This window comes from Eurytemora carolleeae, unplaced genomic scaffold (assembly GCF_000591075.1).
Source record: "Eurytemora carolleeae unplaced genomic scaffold, Eaff_2.0 scaffold354, whole genome shotgun sequence".
NCBI lineage: Eukaryota > Metazoa > Arthropoda > Copepoda > Calanoida > Temoridae > Eurytemora > Eurytemora carolleeae.
This window is the reverse complement of record NW_019396571.1, coordinates 195,009-212,423: the sequence shown is the minus strand read 5'-3', so window position 1 is coordinate 212,423 and position 17,415 is coordinate 195,009. Positions and strand designations below refer to the sequence as shown.

The 17,415-nt window shown below is 33.7% G+C and overlaps 1 protein-coding gene across 1 annotated transcript in view; it reads left to right on the top strand.

The window, feature by feature from the left end:
- Positions 1-1,808: 1,808 nt before the first annotated feature.
- Positions 1,809-17,415, top strand: part of LOC111705675 (39S ribosomal protein S30, mitochondrial) — a gene marked incomplete in the record, with an annotated part of 16,947 nt that continues 1,340 nt past the window's right edge. Inside the window, 15 exon segments of the mRNA XM_023478303.1 lie at positions 1,809-2,115; positions 3,306-3,406; positions 4,155-4,243; positions 4,333-4,379; positions 4,614-4,703; positions 5,437-5,548; positions 6,941-7,029; positions 7,608-7,707; positions 8,475-8,573; positions 9,696-9,750; positions 10,615-10,690; positions 11,385-11,473; positions 11,989-12,081; positions 13,400-13,476; positions 14,704-14,820. Coding sequence (XP_023334071.1) covers positions 1,821-2,115; positions 3,306-3,406; positions 4,155-4,243; positions 4,333-4,379; positions 4,614-4,703; positions 5,437-5,548; positions 6,941-7,029; positions 7,608-7,707; positions 8,475-8,573; positions 9,696-9,750; positions 10,615-10,690; positions 11,385-11,473; positions 11,989-12,081; positions 13,400-13,476; positions 14,704-14,820 — 1,529 coding nt within the window.

The following is a 17,415-nucleotide window of genomic DNA, read 5'->3' as shown; positions in this document are numbered from 1 at the left end:
CCTGATTCAGCTGTGTTTAATGACCATGATTCAGCTGTGTTTAATGACCATGATTCAGCTGTGTTTAATGATCATGATTCAGCTGTCTTCAATGATCATGATTCAGCTGTGTTTAATGATCATGATTCAGCTGTGTTTAATGACCATGATTCAGCGGTGTTTAATGATCATGATTCAGCTGTGTTTAATGACCATGGTTCAGCTGTGTATAATGATCATCATTATACATGAAATGATAAAGAACGAAACACAAGAACTAGAATTTCTCCAAAATATCTCTGAGGACTAGGGATGGTAACCAACCCTCCCACTTCCGTCTTGATGGGAATAATGAATATCTTCTGGATGGTTTCCGCTTTTTCGTGGCCTGTGTTGGCTCCGATCTTATACCCATTTTGGATTCTTTCGCCATTTTCCATTTTATATCGTAACATTTTGGACATTTGTTTTTTGTTTGTTATTCTTCTTGTTTTCGTGGGTGTTTCGGTAAAAAATATGGGAGATATATTTTTTGGTTTTTTTACACCACACTACCAAATTTTCGTCAAAATATATATTATATTTTTGTTATAGGTTGAAAGGGTACGTTTGTTAATCTTGGGATCAATTGCATTGATTTTCATTTTATTCAGACTAATTTAACTTTCCTTCATTATCCAGTAGTGATCATATCCTGCAGGGGGATCTTTTTAATTAAGGAACCAAGCAATTATATTCAAATTTAAAAGTTAGATAAACATTAGATAAAAATTTTACTTTTTTAGAGTTTAAAAGTTTGATGCAAACTTAAAAAGTAAACTTAAAATATAACTTAAATTGTATGATTGCCTAATGAAGGGAAATACAAGCAGATGTAAAATAAGCGCGTAGGGGGGGGGGGGTCGAGTGCACTTAGGCCCCCCCACCTCGTACGCCCCTTGAACAATTCAAACGACCAATAGTTCAAATTTATAAATTTGCCCGTAACTTTAAATTGTACAGCCCTAAAATGCCCCTAGTTTTTTACAATAATGCTAAAATAATTAAGAAGTTTGCCCCAAACAAAAAATAACCCCTTTTAGTTTAAATAATGCCCCTCAATACATTTAAAAATGCCCATAAATAAAAAAATTTGACCCCAATTAAAGATTTAAAATAAAATATTGATCAAACTGAAAAAGCCCCCACCCCAAAAAAAATAAAATTAGCCCCAAAAACAACAAACTGGAAGACGACTGAATTCTGTGCATAATGCCACGTAGAAACTGTTAGAGCACATCATTTATTTTTGTTCTGAAAAAATTTATTCTGCTCTTACGCTTTGTCTGATACTAGTTTACTTTAAGATATTTTAAGAAAATAGATAAATATTAATACTGACTAGGTTAGGGTTAGGATAAGTTAAGATACTGATCTTTTAGAGCATTTGAGCAAATATAAATTTAATCATGTTAATATGAACAGCTATTAAAAAATATATTTTATCACATTTTAGGACTATCATCATTTTAATTGAGTCTTAACAAACATTAATCTAAAACTTACATTTATCTAATCGATGTTTAGTTCAATTGATATGACACAATTAATATCAGAACAAAAAACCGGGGTTTCAAAAGTTAAAGAGTACATATTAACATGATACAATGATTAATTGAATTTTATACTTCTTTCTTGGATATCGAATGCGTATTAAAGTAATCTCGGGTTTAGTAAAACCAGGAGTTTAAGCATTAATCTTGATATCCATCATTCTAAAGTTTTCAGCTTTGATTAAGTAAATATTTTTATTTTTCTCTGACCCCTAAACTGTAGGTCTATTTTCAGAAGATTTAGACAAAATGATTCGGGCACTCAGCTCTTCTAGTTCAACAGTCCTGAGACGAACTGATTTTCGTCTACAGGCTTTTCGTCTTCTTCATGGACCCCAGAGAGTTGACGAATATTCCGAAACAGCCATGTATCCGCCAATATCTAGATATCGGACAGACGATGAAAAATCGGCGGCCAAAGCAAGGGACTTGGTTCGTGAATGCGATACAGTAGAGGAAAAAATGTATCAAATAAACCGGCCGAAATATTATGGATGGTGGTCTTACATAATGCAACCAGATAAGATTCCAGCAGACCTGTTAGGTAACCTCCCCCCCCCTCACTTCTTGCTATATTTTTAATGAAAGTAAAGTGGAAAAGTATTTTTTTTTGACAAAGGCGAGCGTTGGATCTTTCAACTTTATTGATATTTAAAATTTTACGCATATTTGTTTTTTTTCAATTATGAATAAGGCGACCTGACACATTTTTCTGAGTATAATTGAAGTTGGTAAAAAAAAAGAATAATTTTTTAATCCATCTCCTGCTTTAAGCTCGTTGAAAGTTTGTTCTTTATCAATCATGGTAACATCATGTCAAATTTCACAATAGACGTTTTGTAAAATTTTATTATAGTACTTAAAAGTTTAATTGTAAAGTTTTATTGGTTCCCAGATTTTTCAAAAAAAAATTAGAAGACGAAAATTGTTTGCAATGAAAATAAAAATAAGATGAAATAAAACTTTTATTTGTTAATAAGCTTATTATGTCCAGAAATAATTACTGCAAGACAAGTACACAAACATTTCACTAACACAACACATTTTTATTTTGGCACGACGTGTTACAAAGTTTTGGAATTAAAAACTGCAAAACAAAATAATAGTGTTATCAATAGTTATGTTTAATAAATTCAGCTCTGTCAATGTTCGCGCACATTCTCTATTTTAACATTTAATTGTGGTTCTATCTGTGAGCATCTTCTCTTTGTACAGTTTAAACAATGACAAAAAAGTTCGAGGATTTTCAAATATTTTTTCGCGCATTTTATATATTTGTTTGTCTGTCTGTTTGTATCCAATAAACGTCAAAACGACTGAACCGACCGGGCCCATACTTTGTGTGGAATCTCACGTGACCCAAAGGAAGGGTTATGAATGGTTAAAAGTTTTTTATTTCGTTAAAATTTTGAAAATGCGCGAAAAATTTTGAAATCCGCAAATTTTTTGTTTGTTTTTATACAGTACAAAGAGAAAATGCGCACAGATAAAGCCACAATTAAAAGTTGAAATAGAAGTAGGGCACGAAGCGCCCTTAAAATCCAAGTTTTTTAAATTTCACAAAAATCTAATGCTGTTGAATACAACTTTTTGTAATTCTGAGTATCCACAAACCTTCCTTGGGTCATGCCATGCCCCACACAAAAGTTGGTCCTGATCGGTTCAGACAGACAGACAAGCAAAGTATATATATATATATATATATAGTTGTCCACCTAAAATACTGATATTTAGATTTTACTAAGTTTTCAACCTGGACACATGTAGAGCAGGGGTTACCGGAATACTTTCATAATCAAGTTCTAGATACTCAAGCTAAATCCATTCTTGCCGAGGTAAAATATGTTTTCTTATTTAAGCCCTGTCCGAATCTGCATAATTTCATCTCCGTAAATCCGGATCCGGCTCCAAATTACTTGGGTTACTGAGAGTATGATAAATAAGCAAATTTGGATCCGGATCCTCGTTTTTACTGGAAAGATCTAGAATCCGCATCAAAAAGAAACTGCTTATTTCCTTTTATTAATTAAAGTAGTTTTATCTAGACTGTCTCATATTGGTACGCATATTATTTCCATAGCTGAATGGATGCTTTCAGAAGAATGGTTAATATAATTTCTTAAATATTCCAGGTTGCCTCTCTGCCTTCCTGTTATTGAATATCTGTCCCAGATTGCCCTTTTGATAATTGATTTTTTGCTCTAGGTTGCTCCTATGTTATTGACCATCTGTACAGGTTGCCCCTCTGTTATTGAATACCTGTTCCAGGTTGCCCCTCTGTTATTAAATATCTGTTCCAGGTTGCCCCTTTGTTATTGAATAACTATTTCAAGTTGCCACTCTGTTATTGAATTTCTGTTCTAGATTGCCCCTCTGTTATTGAATATCTGTCCCGGATTGCCCTCCTGTTATTGATATCTGTCCCGGATTGCCCTCCTGTTATTGATATCTGTCCCGGATTGCCCTCCTGTTATTGATATCTGTCCCGGATTGCCCTCCTGTTATTGAATATCTGTCCGGATTGCCCTCCTGTTATTGAATATCTGTCTTGGGTTGTTCTTTGATATTAATTATCTGTTCCAGGTTGCCCCTTTGATAGAAATGGTAGTGCGTGACGAATCTCAGTTTCGAGAAATCGGGAAATATGTTACAAATGACAAAATACGTTTTAGGTAAGTTTACGGTTCTCATGAACATTAAATATTTATGGATAAGTATTCAGAAATTTTAAATTTTAAAAACTCATAATTTTCTTGTTTAGTGAAAAGTTTGCGAATACGGCGGATTCTTGGGCTGCTTACACAAAAGGTAGAAGTTATCAATATTTTAACATGACCCCCATTATCAAGAGCAGATTTGGAACCCAGCTTTACCTGGAAACTATACTTTCTTCTGTAAATGCCAGCCCATGTTTTTATCGAATTACCAGATCATTGTTTGAGACAAAACGGTTAAGGGGTTTATGACTTTTGATGGGACATTCAAACAGTAAGACAAAAAGACAGCCAGAGATTGCTAATTGCTAAAGAACTATTTTTCCAGAAAATATTTTTTCGCGAAATCTTGTGAAGAAAATCCACGAGGTTTTGTACTCCCATCTTTCTTCTAGTCATCCTCATATTCGAGACTCAGGTAACACTGGATTTAAAGCATGATATTAAACGTTTAATCATAGTTTTCTTATTTTTTAAAATTTTTTATTAGATTATTTTTTTTTCTTATTTGGCCTTTCTTTTTTATTTTAAAGTGATTTTTTTTGGCTCTTTTTGTCCCAACAAAATAAACTAGATTAAAAATTTTTAACATATTTTTTATATCTGGATTTAAAAGTATTTAACGTTGGTGCAGTTTTTATATAACAGGGTAAATCATTCCATGTAGAAACAACTCTTTGGCTAAAAAAATGTTTACGAATATCGGTTCTACAAAATTTGGCACTAAGTGAAAGAGGATTTTCTGACATTCTTGTAATCCTATTGGATGTATCTGCTAATTTATTTCTCAAAAGTTGATAATATTTATTCCAGCCCTTAGTATCTTTCATTGTGATGTGGATCCGGGTCCAAAACCAGATCCGGATCAAGGTTATGATCATTTCTTCGAGGTTTACAATGTTTTAAACATATGAAAAATTTATAGTTTTTTCTCGCTTATTTTCACTCCATGAACCATACATAGATTGGGAAGTGCTTTGCTTTATCATCTTTCAGTAGTTGACAGATAATCTTCGTGGTTTTAGGGCAAAGAATTTGTTGAGACGGTTTTGGTTGACATTTCACTTTTCGGATTCGTATATTTTTGTGGATTTGAATCCAGTAATTCAAAGAGTTGTGGATTCTAAACAATGATCTGATTGTGTTTCTAGTTGAGGATTACGATGCTCGGAACGAGGCTTTCTGGTTTCGAGGAGGAATTCAACCTGATAAATCTATGCTCAAGAAACGAGAGGGAACAAAGAAAATGCTGGATAAACATAGGTGAGACAAGATTTTCCCTTAATTCCGGGGTATTTTTTCTGATTACTTATCCCTTCCCTGTCGCAGGTTATTATATTCAATCTAGGGGTAAAAACAAAATTCTTTTTNACAGTGGTCGTTTTATATCATCATACAAGGAAAACGACTTTTAAACAGCATTTGATAGAAAACATGGAAACTAAAAGAAGCTGGCAATTAACAGCTTCTCTTTATTTACGTACAAGTGAACTTGTAATTGGGAAAAAGCTTGTTGGTAATTAAAACTTAAATAAAAAAATCGCCTTCATTGTAGTGATATAAACCCCGACTTCTGGTAAACAAGCGGAGAGTAAAATTTTCAAACAAAAAAGTATAAATAAAAAAGAATAATTGCAAAAGTAAGGTAACTCCAGAACATAAAGGGCAGGCTTTTATTTTAAAATAAATACAAGTTCCACGGTTTAGACCAACTTAAAATAAGAAGTCTGATGCCGAATTTAAAGAATTTGAGCTGCGGCTTAAATTTGAGACGCGGCTCAAATATGGTTGGTTCCAATTAAAATTGTATTCAATGTTACAAGATTTAAGTCGGCGCTTAATTGAAACCGGTTTTTGGCTGATTTGAGACGCGGCTCAAATTCTTTAAAGTCGGCCTCAAGACTTTTTAATTATTAAAAAAATATTGATAATTTTATCAGACATGTGAGCTCAAAATTTACTTTTGCGGAGCCGGATAACTGGGACGAGTATTTTTAATGAGCTGGATACATGGGACCTAGTATTTGTTAATGAGCTGGATACATAGGACCTAGTATTTTTACAGAGCCGGATACCTGGGACAGAGTATTTTTAATAAGCTGGATACATGGGACCTAGTATTTTTGTTGAGCCGGATACCTGGGATACCTGTGACAGAGTATTTTTTAATGAGCTGGATACATGGGACCTAGTATTTTTGCAGAGCCGGATACCTGGGACCTAGTAATTTTGTTGAGCCGGATACCTGAGACCTAATAATTTTGTTGGGCCGGATACCTGAGACCTAGTATTTTTACTGAGTTGGATACCTGAGACCTAATATTTTTGTGGTGTCGGATACCTGAGACCTAGTATTTTTGTGGTGTCGGATACCTGAGACCTAGTATTTTTGTGGTTTCGGATACTTGAGACCTAGTATTTTTGTGGTGTCGAATACCTGAGACCTAGTATTTTTGTGGTGTCGGATACCTGAGACCTAGTATTTTTGTGGTGTCGGATACCTGAGACCTAGTATTTTTATGGTGCCGGATACCTGAGACCTAGTATTTTTGTGGTGCCGGATACCTGAGACCGAGTATTTTTACTGAGTTGGATACCTGAGACCTAGTATTTTTACTGAGTAGATTCAGATCCTAAGATCTTGTTTAATTCTAGGGCTAGGGTATCCTATCAAGTTAAAGAGTTTGGCGATGAAAAAGTAAAAGAACCTTATGAGAGGGCTCTTCAGATCAAACATAATTCAGGTTAGATAGAAGGAAATTTATTTTCTAGAAGAAATAGAGGGATCAGGGGGGGCCTAGGCTTTTGTTAGAGAAATATATTATATATATTGAACAAATGCCCTGTATCATTGTATAATGTCTATTTTATGACCAAACCAAATGCCCTGTATTATTGTATAATGTCTATTTTATGACCAAACCAAATGCCCTGTATTATTGTATAATGTCTATTTTATAACCAAACCAAATACCCTGTATTATTGTATAATGTCTATTTTATGACCAAACCAAATGCCCTGTATTATTGTATAATGTCTATTTTATGACCAAATCAAATGCCTTGTATTATTGTACAATGTCTATTTAATGACCAAACCAAATGCCCTGTATTATTGTATAATGTCTATTTTTTGTCCAAACCAAATGCCCTGTATTATTGTATAATGTCTATTTTTTGTCCAAACCAAATGCCCTGTATTATTGTATAATGTCTATTTTATGACCAAACCAAATGCAATATTTGTTTTTTATCGCCGAAAAAAAACCTGCAATAATAAAAGTGCAAAAAAAGTCCATAATTATGTTTTTTTAATCTTTAGTTGTCCAAGTCCGACATGAGAATCCTTTATCTGAGTTTGTTTCCCGGGATTCCGCACTCTGTACTAATATTTCTGTTCCCATTGTAGACTACGATCCTAGGTTAGTATAAGAGGACCATCTTGGCTCAATTTGTTAATTGATTGATTGTTGCGTTATCTCAAAGGACCATGCAGAGATTGCAATGCCTGAGAATAAATTATTTTGAAAACTTAAATCGTGGTTTCTCTACAAAAGTAACTTGGCATTTCTACTGCAGGAAAACATGTAGGAATTATCAGAATTAAACACTTCTAAACGACAATAGCGTCCACAGTATTAAACAGATAAAGGATATAAGGTTGTAGTAAATACCCAACTCCATAAACTGCTCTCAGACCCGTATCTATCCAGGTACAATTTAGTTTCACTTTACTATCAATGTCAAACCAGACACAATCTATCTTTACCAGGAACAATCGATATCTCAACTCGGACACAATCTTGAGCTATCAATGCCTCAACTCGGACACAATCTCGTAAACTATCAATGCCTCAACTAGGACACGATGTACGAAGGCATATTCAGTTTAACAAATATAGGGATTGCTACGATAAGTTCCCTTTTTAAATCGAGCATTGCAATATTTTCAAGGAGGGTCAGTTGGCATTATGCACTTGCAGTAGATAAACTAAATGATTAATTACAATCTATTGATTATAGTTGATTCACTGATAGAGCTAGTGATTGATCGATTATTTAAAGTTATGATACCTAAAAAACGTACTGATTGATTTGCATATATTTACTGATACAAATATTTGTTAAAGGACTTGATTGACTGATTGATTGATTTATTGACCAGCGGTTTGATTGATTGATTGTGTAGATGCTACGGTCTGAGAACGGTATGTCAGCATGGAACTAATATACCTGGATACTGGCCGGAGGAACCAAACCAGATGGGACTTTTCTCATACCATACCAGGTTGGCAGGACACACTAGAGGTCAGGAGGACACACTAGAGGTCAGGAGGACACACTAGAGGACAGGAGGACACATTAGAGGGCATTGGGACACAATAGAGGACAAGAGGACACACTATAGGTCAGGAGGACACACTAGAGGTCAGGAGGACACACTAGAGGTCAGGAGGACAACTAGAGGACAGGAGGACACATTAGAGGACATTGGGACACATTAGAGGACATTGGGACACAATAGAGGACAGGAGGACACACGAGAGGACAGCAGGACACACTAGAGTACATCAAGACTGAGTAAAGGTCAGGAGGACACACTAGAGGACTGGAGGACACACAAGAAAACACACTAGGGGACAGGAGGATATACCAGAGGACAGGAGGATATACCAGAGGACAGGAGGACATACTAGAGGACAGGAGGACATACTAGAGGACAGAAGGACATACTAGAGGACAGAAGGACATACTAGAGGACAGGATGTCACACTAGAGGACAGGAGGTCACACTAGAGGACAGGATGCCACTAGAGGACAGGAGGACACTCTAGAGGACAGAAGGACACACTAGAGGACAGAAGGACACACTAGAGGACATGGGGACACACTAGAGGACATTAAGACACAATAGAGGACAGGAGGACACACTAGAAAACAGCAGGACACACTAGAGGACAGCAGGATACACTAGAGTACAGCAAGACTGAGTAAAGGTTAGGAGGACACACTAGAGGACATGGGGACACACTAGAGGACATTAAGACACAATAGAGGACAGGAGGACACACAAGAAAATACACTAGGGGTCAGGATGACATAATAGGACAGAAGGACACAATAGAGTAAAGGAGGACACACTAGATGACAGCAAGACGGAGTAAAGGACAGAAGAACTTACATGAGAACAGGAATATTCACTTACTGTAGTACATTAATTAATTAATAGTTGCGGATTAGACACTAAACTCTTATAAAATAAACACATGAGGATTAAATGATGTTAATATCAAAAGACCGGTGCCTTTAATGACAAAGAAGGTAGAGGGACATTAACTATCTTCTTGTTATAGTTTCTTCTTTCTCTTACCTCCTTTTATGTCTTAAAAGATATAAAATATGTTTCTAGGGTAAATGTTTTCAATCATAAATCTCTTGGTGGACACAAAGTTATAACTGAGGAGGTAAGTTGTATGTTCAGGACAATTAAAATAAAATGAAGAAATAGATTAGAATGCATGGAGATTTCTGTTTTGATTGTTGAAGAAAGGGCGGGGGGGATTATTTAAAAATATTTTACTATTTTTTTTGTCTACAGCCATTTACCAGTAATGAGAAAATGTAATGAAAGTCTTCTTTGTTAAATGTTTAAAATACAAATGTAAGTGCTAAGTTGTAAAGGACAATACGGATAAAAATCTCTAAGGGCTCAATTTTTAAGTGTTAGTGAAGTTTTTAATCTAAAGACATAATATAGACAAATTTTAATTGGCTTCCTACTGGTTATAAAGACGACTTTTATTCCGCTTCCTACTGGTTATAAAGAAGACTTTCATTCCGTTCATACTGGTTATAAAGACTACTTTCATTCCGCTTCATGATGGTTATATAGTCGACTCTCATTTCGCTTCATACTGGTTATAAAGACGACTTTTATTCCGCTTCATACTGGTTATAAAGACGACTTTCATTCTGCTTCCTACTGGTTATAAAGACGACTTTCATTCTGCTTCATACTGGTTATAAAGTCTACTTTCATTCCGCTTCCTACTAGTTATAAAGTCGACTCTCATTTCGCTTCATAAAGACGACTTTCATTCCGCTTCATACTGGTTATAAAGACGACTTTCATTCCGCTTCATACTGGTTTTAAAGACGACTTTCACTTCCACTTCATACTGGTTTTAAAGACGACTTTCATTCAGCTTCATACTGGTTATAAAGACTATTTTTATTCCGCTTCATACTGGTTATAAGACTATTTTCATTCCGTTTCCTACTGGTTATAAAGACTATTTTCATTCCGCTTCATACTGGTTATATTGTAGGTAGAAAGAGAACAGGATATAAGCAAAGGTATTCTTACAAACTTTGCCTGGTGTCTTCCACAAGCCTGTTACTTAGGTCAGTTGGATTAGGAATGGAAGAGAGAATATTAGCTGTAAGCGTAATTTCAAGTGACTCCGTGCAAAGATGTATATGCCTGATTTCAAACAGTAACCTCAAAGATTTTGTGTGTTTGTCAAGTACAGAGAAATATGTGTGTAAACTTATCGAAACCCACTTGTATTCTGCTGCAAATTACAGTGTACGCTCTGTACAGTCTGAAATTACGCTAACAGTCCCTTTTAACAGCTTCTAGTTGAGATTCTAAGTTAAAAGTTAGGGTATAACATGTATTTTTAAAAAGTTAAGATTTCATTTAAAGAACTGCACATATACTGCAAATAGATAAACAATCTCTTTAAAGAACTGCACATATACTAGAAATAGATAAACAATCCCTTTAAAGAACTGCACATATACTAGAAATAGATAAACAATCCCTTTAAAGAACTGCACATATACTAGAAATAGATAAACAATCCCTTTAAAGAACTGTACATATACTGCAAATAGATAAACAATCCCTTTAAAGAACTGCACATATACTAGAAATAGATAAACAATCCCTTTAAAGAACTGCACATATACTAGAAATAGATAAACAATCCCTTTAAAGAACTGCACATATACCACAAATAGATGAACAATCCCTTTAAAGAACTGCACATATACCGCAAATAGATGAACAATCCCTTTAAATTGCCTGTTATAGGATTCTCCCCGTTGACTGATCTCACGTTTCCCCTAGTTTCCCAATCCATGAATACAGATGGAAGGAAGTGGTCCTACTTTGCATACCAGGTTGGAGTATATTCCTTAGCATTTATTTAATTTTGATACGAATCCGGGATCCGCACTGGAAAAAATGGATCTGGATCTTAGAAAATTATATTTGTAATATCTATCTTTCTTTTTTTTAACAGTTTTTATATTTGTTTTTTGAGAGCGAAAGATTTTTTTTCAGTTTTTGGTTGATATTTTGCCCCTTGGATCCGGATCCGTGGTTTCAACGTATAAAAGTGACATATCTAATTCACAACTTTGTTTAATCTTTGGCGACTGAGAAATCCGTCTATTTTTTGCTTAAATACTTTGCTCAGACAAAAGTTTTTTTCTGGATGTAGGATTTTAGGGGGATTTCTTTATTTTTATATTTTTATTTATTTTTTATTTATTATTTATTCATCTATTTATTTATTTATTTATCTCTTTATTTATTTATCTCTTTGTTTATTTATTTATCTTATTATTATTTATTTAAAAATTTATTCATTTAATAATTATTTATTCAATTGTTTATTTACCTATCTTTTTAGATGAACACGTGTGATCTATCTCACAACAATATGTCTGATCACACTCATCAGAACATTCTGTGGTCAGCTGACCCTGTTCTTCTTTACGATAAGGTCATAACAGTTTTTATTTCAAACTAGCCGAAGTGCCAAGCGTTGCCCGTGAAGGTTAAAAAATCTAGTTTTTTTTTTAAAGCTTATGTTACTCATAGGATTCCTGTCCTATGGATTCCCTAAGAAATGTCAGCCAATTTAGTCCAGCCGTTTGCACACTGTTGAAAATGGACCATTAGGTTTCAAGTCAGAACACCTAAACTTTTTCTTTGGATTATGTTTATATGCAGGCTACTGAGTTAAATTTTCAATTTTTCGGAAAATGTCACGTAGGGAATTTTGAGCAAATCAATTTTTAAGAAATTGTAGAAATCAAGTCTTAAATTAAACACAAATTTCGTTTTAAGACTTTAATCTGCTTATTCTGGTTTTTTTGACGACATTTTTTTAACAGTATATGACATGGTCTCCAAATTTTTTTCTTTTTCGTTAACAGTCATGAAACTTATTGTAGCAAAAAATCAAACCCCTAAGTCAACTGCCTGACTGTCAAAATCTGGCTCGTAAAAGTCTTACAGGCAGTATTGGGCAAGTATACACTTCACTTAAGGCTTTGATTTTTTGCTAAAACATGTCTTATGATTGTTAAGAAAATTTTACAAAATTTGGGAACCCTGCCTTAATAAAAATATCACAAAAACACAGAATTATCTTGATTGATCTTTAAACCTACAGTTACGATAGAGTTTAGACCTAAAAATGCACTTGATATTTACAATTTCTTTAAGATTGATTTAGTTAAGATTCCCTAGGTGGCATTTTCTGAAAATTTAGATTATAACTCAGAAGCCTGCATATTAATAAATTCCGAAGAAAAAAATTAGATGTTTTGACTTGAAACCTGATGGTTCAATTTCAGCAGTGTGTTTGGCCAGTTACAGCTAACATCTATAAAAATATATTTAAAAATATATATATATATGTGAGAAGAGCTTTATTGTTTAGATAATTACAATGCTTAATTGGGGAAAATTTACGATTTTTAGGTGGAAATACTAAAAGAAGAAAAAACTTTTCTTTTGATTTGAAATTTTTTGTTTTCGTTCACGAAATAATCAAAAATCTCTTTTCCTGGCGCTTAGGTGGGGAATAGTTCTTGAAAATATATTATCCTGGGTATCTTTTCAATGCATGTACCCACTGAATGTTTTTCAGGGGATACAGGTAAAGGGCAAACAGGGTTTGTTCTCCTTCCGGGGTCATGGGGACATTACCCTTAAATTGGTTTCGAACGGAGGCGGAGCACCGGCCCCGACTTCACTAAACGACAGGGTGTCCTTTAGTAATAATTACTCTGTTTTATGTTCAAATGTTACAGGTTGAAGACGGTAAAGTATTCAATTACAATCCTGATTCTCTACTTCCCCTAATCAAGATGTTTCTAAACAAACCCAGGTACTGATAAAATAGTAAAATAATATTTTACCCTTTTTATAAAGTTAAAAGGTGTTACGAGTAATTTTTATTTAAATAAATTAATTGTTCAGTCATTCTTTTAGTCTTGCGATTGAAAATAAAACTACAGTATGGTATCATAAATAGTATATTATTATTTAGAAGTAGAGAGTACAGTATGACCCTGTATCATAAATAGAATATTATTATTAAGGAGTAGAGAGTACAGTATGACCCCTCATCATAAATAGAATATTATTATTTAGGAGACGAGAGTACAGTATGGTATCATAAATAGAATATTATTATTAAGGAGTAGAGAGTACAGTATGACATCGTATCATAAATAGAATATTATTATTAAGGAGTAGAGAGTACAGTATGAACCCGTATCATAAATAGAATATTATTATTAAGGAGTAGAGAGTACAGTATGACCCTGTATCATAAATAGAATATTATTATTAAGGAGTAGAGAGTACAGCATGACCCCGTATCATAAATAGAATATTATTATTAATGAGTAGAGAGTACAGTATGGTATCATAAATAGAATATTATTATTTAGGAGTAGAGAGTACAGTATGAACCCGTATCATAAATAGTATATTATTATTTAGGAGTAGAGAGTACAGTATGACCCGGTATCATAAATAGAATATTATTATTTAGAAGTAGAGAGTACAGGATGACCCTGTATCATAAATAGAAAATTATTATTTAGGAGTAGAGAGTACAGTATGACCCTGTATCATAAATAGAATATTATTATTTAGGAGTAGAGAGTACAGTATGAACCCGTATTATAAATAGAATATTATTATTTAGAAGTAGAGAGTACAGTATGAAGCCGTATCATAAATAGAATATTATTATTTAGGAGTAGAGAGTACAGTATGAACCCGTATCATAAATAGAATATTATTATTTAGGAGTAGAGAGTACAGTATGACCCTGTATCATAAATAGTATATTATTATTTAGGAGTAGAGAGTACAGTATGAACCCGTATCATAAATAGAATATTATTATTTAGGAGTAGAGAGTACAGTATGGTATCATAAATAGAATATTATTATTATTAAGGAGTAGAGAGTACAGTATGGTATCATAAATAGTATATTATTATTAAGGAGTAGAAAGTACAGTATGGTATCATAAATAGTATATTATTATTTAGAAGTAGAGAGTATAGTATGGTATCATAAATAGAAAATTATTATTTAGGAGTAGAGAGTACAGTATGACCCCGTATCTGGGTAAGATAGGAAAGCTTGTGAACCATCCGGATAATTATCAGAGGAAACGGTTTATGGAGATTATCAGAAACCAATTCTCAAATAGGTAATTTTTATTCAGGAATTACTAACGAATTTGGCTCCCCCCTGGACCAGTGAAATCTGTTGATTTCAGGGGGTTTTCAGACCACAACGGGTGCTGAGCCCCCCTCTCCCTGGAAAGAGAAAAAAATTTAAGCCCCCGGCCCCCATGGACAAATTCCAGAATATGCCCCTGAGCGACTCCCACATATAAGTCCGCTATTTAGAGCCCAATGGTATATGTTTTGTTTACAACCCCCCCCTTCTCATACACTCACTCCTACAATATATAAGTAATTTTGGAAACAATTCAGGATCTCATATCACTGAACTAGCGATTATTCAGAAACTTTTGGGTTAAAAGTACTAAAAAAGGGAAATACATTTATCAATGAATTATTTCTCGGCGAAAAAGGGTATTCCTTTGAAAAAAACACATTGACAGATTCATCATAAAAAGCGTTAAAAAGTTAAATATCCGATAATGGGGGTAAACGCTGTGATTTTTCTCGGGTCTTTGAGTATTATCCCGTTTTTAAACAGTCACATCATTCATTTTAAGTAACTGATACGATTTTTAGATTTATTTGATACTAGAAAACTTTAAATGTTTACAATGGAAAAACTTTATCAATTTGGGACTGTGAACAGTTTTTTAATCTTAGTGGCAAAACTCTGTTCCTTAATGTCACGAGAGTTGGTTATAGAAAAGAAGATAAGGTTAAAAATAGTACACATATTTTAACCTTCGTAGTAGACCTCCCCCACACTCTCTCTCCTTCTAGATATTTCTTGTTTTCTTTAATTAGAAAATTAGTTAAAAACTGAGACCTAAGATGAGATAGAAAAATGTAATTTTAGATTCTGCCATCTTATAATTATCTTGATCATAGATTAATAACAATATAGATATAGCACTAGATGTCGTCTTTTCAAGATTTAGGGCTTTTTCTATACAATAACCCTGAGGCAGAGGCCCAAAGGAGTTACGCGTATGCCGCGTTGAATTACAAAACCAAAATAAAACTTGAAACTTGAAAAGACGACATCTAGTGTTATATTTGTATTGTTATTAATCTATAATTCTTGATAACCCCTTAGATAGGTATTTTCTTGTTTTAGCCTTTACATTCATTTCCATCAATGTACAGAGAAATGGATATGCTCCTCTCCCCTACCTCAAAACATTTATTTCCCCCCCCCCCCATGTTTATTGGAATTCTTAGTTTTTCCCCACTAAATTGGATTACTTGGGTTAAAAGGTAAAAGAAATCTTGCCATTTTTATTGGTCCAAAATCATTCCCTCAAAATACATAAACCTGTTATTACAGAGTTACCCACTAAGGATGAGACTTCAGAGACGACTGTACGAAATTTATGCTGAGAATTATATTAACATCAAGATCGCTAAATCATATCACTCAGGTCGTCTCATCCTTTCAGGGTAACCCTGTAATATAATATTTACCTCACTTTGGGTAATTTCTGCAGTTAGGCAATATTTCTCACCACGTTCCATAAATTTCCTTAAATAATAAAATGTTTTTAATTCTTTAATTATCATATCTTATATATTAATTTAGGCCGAAAACTGTTCAGAAACCAGAAATGTATCTCTGGGAAAAACTCCTTCTTGTAGACAACAAATCAATGCCACAGGAATTTAACAATTAAGAAAATATATAATTTGATGTAATGATTTCTTGATTATTGTCATCATTGCTACCGATTAGAGTCAAGGAGTAATTCATTTTTAAAGCAATAAGTGTTTGCGAAAATAAGATACTGACATTGAGTTTGTGCTTAAACCTCGGATTTCCATTTTCATTTCTAAAAAGTATAAAAAGTATAAAAAGTATAAAAAAAAAAGTTTGTCTGCAGAATTATTGATCATGCAACTCCTTTTTTTAAAAAATGAACTAGGCTTTTAGGTCGCTTCGCGTCCATCTTCTATTTCAATTGTGAACATGTTCGCTTTGTAAATAATAACATTGTAAAAAAAAATTTCGCGAATTTTATAAACCGTGAATTTAGTATATTTTCAAAAGTAGAATTTTGATGGAGGCTAATTTTTGAAAATTCGATCAACCATGAACCTTCCCCGTGGTCACGCGAGGTTTCGCAAAAATATTGGGGCCGATCGGTTCAGCCGTTTTGATACAAACGGACAGACGGATAAGCAAAGTATAGATATAGATGCTGGGTCACTTGAATTTACGTCAACACTGTCCTGAAAAGAGAATTTTAATTTTTGCAAAGATATTTTGGCCTAATATTTTTATATCGTAATCAAACATTGATCTTCTTTATGCACGCAGATTTAACTTAAATTGATGGATCAAGCATTGATCCTCAAATTTACAAGTGCCGATATCGGATATCGAGATCAAGCGTTAAAGTTTATCAAAATCCTGAAAAGTTTCTTTCCTAAGTAAAATGAGTGTAGTGAGTGTTGTGTACACTCAGTACACTCATTTTGTTGTTAACTCCAAATTGATTTGCGATTTTCAATCCAATTTTCTTTGTTTGAGTTCTTTGTCACGACAAATCTTGTTTTCTTCAAGGTTTTAGTTTTCTTCATTGAAGATTTAGATTTTAAAGGGGGGAGGCGGGGGGATG